The sequence below is a fragment of the Hibiscus syriacus genome, unplaced genomic scaffold (assembly GCF_006381635.1).
Source record: "Hibiscus syriacus cultivar Baekdansim isolate YM2019G1 unplaced genomic scaffold, ASM638163v2 tig00111543_pilon, whole genome shotgun sequence".
NCBI lineage: Eukaryota > Viridiplantae > Streptophyta > Magnoliopsida > Malvales > Malvaceae > Hibiscus > Hibiscus syriacus.
Window position 1 is genome coordinate 102,501 of NW_024063116.1, and position 4,697 is coordinate 107,197.

At 33.7% G+C, this 4,697-nt stretch overlaps 1 protein-coding gene across 1 annotated transcript; it reads right to left on the minus strand.

Annotated features, from left to right (window-relative positions):
* Positions 1-1,292: 1,292 nt before the first annotated feature.
* Positions 1,293-4,276, minus strand: LOC120164823 (CASP-like protein 5A2). Its single transcript, XM_039174472.1, has 4 exons — positions 3,965-4,276; positions 3,380-3,710; positions 2,553-2,685; positions 1,293-1,656 (listed from the first exon to the last, which is right to left on the minus strand). The coding sequence occupies exons 2-4, from the start codon at positions 3,619-3,621 to the stop codon at positions 1,465-1,467; spliced, it is 567 nt and encodes a 188-aa protein (XP_039030403.1). The 5' UTR covers positions 3,622-3,710; positions 3,965-4,276; the 3' UTR covers positions 1,293-1,464.
* Between the last annotated feature and the right edge of the window lie 421 nt (positions 4,277-4,697).

Consider the following 4,697-nt stretch of genomic DNA (forward strand, 5'->3'; position numbering starts at 1 on the left):
TGTAATCAATTTAAAGTTCTTAAATACTTTAATCCAATTATCATTTCAACAATAATAACAAAAAGACATTGATACTTACTAGAAGTACATATATCCACCATTTGGTTGCTTTCGAGTCTCGGCCTCAATTTCAAAGTCATTTGCGCTACCAACAATTTTTCCACCCATTAACTCCATTTTTCCTTCATATATCAGTTTACGCAAATCAAATCAAATACTTGTTACATACACTTTATTCAATATACAAATATAGATAACTACTCTTGTGGTAAAACGGTTTTCTTCAAAAGAATTTGAATGGCCACTACAAAATGTGTCGGCGCATTTATACAACCTATAATATCATTTTCTACCTATAATATTTAATAAAAGTATCGACATTTATATTTTACCTTGAATATCACTTTTTACCTGTAATCGATCTCAAACACTTCTTTACTCCAAAACCCCAAACAACACATAAAAACCCTATTTGCGAGTACTATTATAATAAAAAACTAGGGTTTCGACAACATACTTTTCGATTCGACTGCAGCAACAACAAACAAAACTTCGCTTTAGAAACGCCTTCTGAAATGCAACAACAATTACGCTTCGATTTCAAAAACTCGTCCGTTCTATCTATTTTCAGAGGATATTTAGCTATGTCCTTTATATTTTCATCGGATATGTTATTTATATTTAATCGACACAACTACCAAAGTGTCGATACTTTTATGTCAGGTGTCGATACTTTCGAAAGGATAATTACGTATTTCTTTGAAATTATCGATAATTTATTACACGTACTTATTAAAGTATCGACAATTTCAATATATCCGATAGCGCTTTACCGGTTTTATCATTTTGATACCGGTTTTATCATTTTGATACGGTTTTATCATATTTTTACCTGTTATATTGTTGTGGATCGATACATTTTTATAAAGTATCGACACTTTATATGCGATAAAACTGTTTCTCTTTTAAATTCACAAAATGTCGATTTAGTGTTTTAAAGTATCAATACTTTTAATATATCCGATAGAACTTTACCGGTATTGCCTTTTCGTGACCGATTTTGTCATATTTTTACCTATTATATTGATATGGATCATACATTTTTAATTTGGATTGACACCAACCGACAAGTTAAGTTTGCCGGTTGTCAAATTTTTTAATATTTCTTCATAATTTAAACTTACTATATTATTATTACTCAACTTTTCCGATAACGCTAAACCGAATTTGTTAAATATCTTTTAATGTATCCGGTAACGCCGCATATTAGGCGTATATTAACCCGCCTTTCCTGAGACAATCCCGAAGCAACTGGTATTCATAACGCCTATACAAACGTTTTAAAAAACAACACATCGATAGGTTCCACAATGCTACAAGGGAAATGTATTTGACATAACAAAATGATTTCTACAGCAGCTATGGTTTTACTCCTTTCAACTTCGGTTTTTTCGCATTCCCCTTTTACCGGGATGCGAGTGACCAAAAGTTCAACAGAAACGAAGGTACTGCAGCAAACCAGCAAATGAAGGCCATTGCAGTCGAAGTTTCAAACTCTGCACAATGGTTCTGAGCACAGCTATCAAGATCGTTGTCGATAAGAACGGTGATGCCGGCAGAAGCACAAGCTGCAGCAAATGTGAGAGTGGATGTGATCTGCAAGGTAAAAGGTACATACGATCAAGACGGCTAAAATTTCCAAAATCCAAGGAGCTATGTAGTGAACACATATGTCGTGCAAAGACGATGGAGAGGTAAAACAAGGCAGTGGAAAAAAAACTAAAACTGCTTGAGCTCTTAACTAATGCAAGTCTGGAAACCATGGTGAATGATAACACTGATTGTTCTTTCCAATCAAATGCAGTCCACAGAATTAGCTTGCACTGCATATGCAGAAGCTTTGCAAAGTTAAGTCTTCTGACACAATTAGTTCTACGTGTTTCCTTGGAATTGCTATACAAGTAGTGCAAGAAATCATGGAAAACCAGAGGTTTCTTCAAACAAAGACTGGTAAAAGATAGGAACATTTTTTCTGGTTCGAGTAAAACCAATAGCAAAGTGCTATCAAAAGCGCAAATCCATTATCCACTTAACTCCGGTTATTTGTGACTACTCGTTGGCCAATACAAACACCAATGTCAATGGTATCCTACATCAGAACCAATGGCAAGCCAATGATTTTGATTGGAAAATCATATTGAAGACTATTCATACAATTTCAGCTCTTTAAATACCAAATTTGTCACTGAAAAAAGAAAGTTGATTAATATTCGAATGAGTCATTATTAACTGCAATTTTCAATCGGAAGAATGAAGCTTTTGTGCAAAAAGTGTCACAAGGTAGACCAAGCAGTTCTGAATGTGTCAAAGCCAATGGTTGAAGGCTTGAAGCCATAGCAGATGTCAAAAAGTTAACAGTAATACATGTTAGGATAAGTTTCTGAGAAATCCATACATAACGATTTTTATGATGTTCAACAGAAAAAAAATAGCATAGCACACGTGTTCCAACCATTTAGCTTCATTTGTAACAGTGAAAGTAAACATCTTACCGCATCACCGACAGTAAACAAAGTAACAACACGGGAATTCTGCAAGGAACGTCTCACTGAAAGGGCATATATGTCAATGATAGCAAGCGATAAGCTCCACAAACTCTGCAAGCCAGTGGCAGCAACAAGGTAGCTGATGTAGCAAATACAAAATTCCATGTTATGAAAGAAATATGATAACATCAAATGCAGAATATAGACACAAAACTAGTTGCTTCACTTTACATCTCTATTTTCAAACTCTATTTTCTTAGCAACAAAACTCTATTTTCTTTACATCTCTTTCAAAGTTTGATATAAGACCTCACTTAGCATGTAAAACACGTCCAGTCTAAAAGATGCATAATATCGGTTTCTTTTGCTTTCTTATCCAAAAATTAATAATTAAAAACTAGAGAGCTCTCAAGTGTTCAACTTTGATATGTTGTTTAAAATGGGTTTTTAACATTTAACACCCTAAGACTAACCTTCATTTCATTAAAATTATTAAATATACTCGATCATTACACTTTCAATTAGATGTACATTGAAAAACTAATATAGATTCAACCAAAGATAAACCAAAATGATTAGATAGAATAATAGCAATGCATGTAGCAACCAATCAAGCAGCCTTCTTATATTCTAAAATCATATTCACATGTAAACAAACAAGGCTCTGTCATTCGATTTAGAGCATCATTCCCATATTTAGAGTTTGCAAATAAAAAAGATCATATGAAAAGAATCAAATATTGATCCCCGATTCCTCATCATGCTCAAATATTGATCAAAATCCAAGCCAACTTTTAAGCAGAACAGAAAAACACCAAAACCGAAGCAATTACCAAAAGGCAGTAACAGATGGAAAATCGCTAGTGGTAGCCATAATACAAAGTCCCACAACTGCAAAAGCAAACTGACATATCCTCAACACAAGCCCTCCTAGTGTACCAGGCATTCCCTGAAGATCCTTCATCCTCACTGTTGGCACCTCGTTGTCGCCTCCTTCGCCTCCAGCTCCTCCAGCTCCGTCAGTTGCAGGTGGATCTTCTTCCACTGGGTGAACAGAGCCACGGCTCACATTCATCTCTTCCACTAAACCTCCTTCAATTCATACTCAACTCCAAAAACTTATCAGATAACAAAAATTCACCTTTTCTATTCCTCCAATTTTCACTACAACCAAACAAAATTCAACCGAATTAATTTCCTCCCGCTAAGTATATAAAGCTAAACCGTCTCTATTAAATAGCATATTTAGCCATCACAAAGTTCTCATCAATTGAAACATCAGCTCATCTAACTTAACGACAAAAGAGTTAATTAAAAAGAAATAATCAAATCAAATATTATTAGCAAGCAACGGATCGAGGAAAAAGAGATAACAACAAAATTTCACAGTTTCCTAAAACAAACGAAAACGCGGTTACCTGAAAGTAGGAAATCTGAAGAATTAAGGGAGAAAAATCTGGAATTAAGAAAATGATTATTTCGGTGGGTGAAGCCTTCAGGTTTAAGAAAGCAACAGAGGAAAAGAAATTGGAAATAAAAGGCGATTAAAAAGAAGTCTCTTTAAATTTTTAATAGGAGTATTTTTCTTATCAGATTTTGATTGTGTTTGTTGCTTGGAGTTGGAGAACAGTGGTTTTGAGCTTATGCTGGGAAGCTACCGGCGACAGGATTGGGTGGCGGAGGGAGACCAGTTCAGAGAGAAGGCTGTGTTTGGGAAACAGTTCAAGGCTAACTCGTTCTTTCTAAACCTACCTTTGAAAATGATTGTTGAACTTTTATTTTCACGCTTTCCGTTAAATAGTAAACTACATTTTTTCTTGAGTTAATCGAAGGGTAAACATTCTGTTTAGATTTAGTCACCTAATTATTTTTTTTAGTTATTTAATTATTATTATTTTTAAAATCATGCTTAAAATTTTATTTTTATTTCGTTTTAATTATCTATAGTTAAAAACTAAATACAATTGTTGATGTAATAATTTTTTTAACGTTTTTAATGATGATATATTGTGGTGACATATCGACATCATAATTATTTTTTTAACGTTGAGAAACTAAAACGGAATAAAAACATACTAATATTAGGTATGGTTTAGAAAAAAATAATTAAGTGACCAAAATATAACTGCTGGAATAGTTGGATGACTATAT

What these genes read in the sequence shown, in the direction of transcription:
- LOC120164823 (XM_039174472.1), bottom strand. Translation starts at nt 3,621, where the DNA reads ATGAATGTGAGCCGTGGCTCTGTTCACCCAGTGGAAGAAGATCCACCT. An exon ending in CCATCTGTTACTGCCTTTTG is followed by an intron (nt 2,686 to 3,379) that starts GTAATTGCTTCG and finishes TTGCTACATCAG; the next exon opens with CTACCTTGTTGCTGCCACTG. An exon ending in TGTTTACTGTCGGTGATGCG is followed by an intron (nt 1,657 to 2,552) that starts GTAAGATGTTTA and finishes TTTACCTTGCAG; the next exon opens with ATCACATCCACTCTCACATT.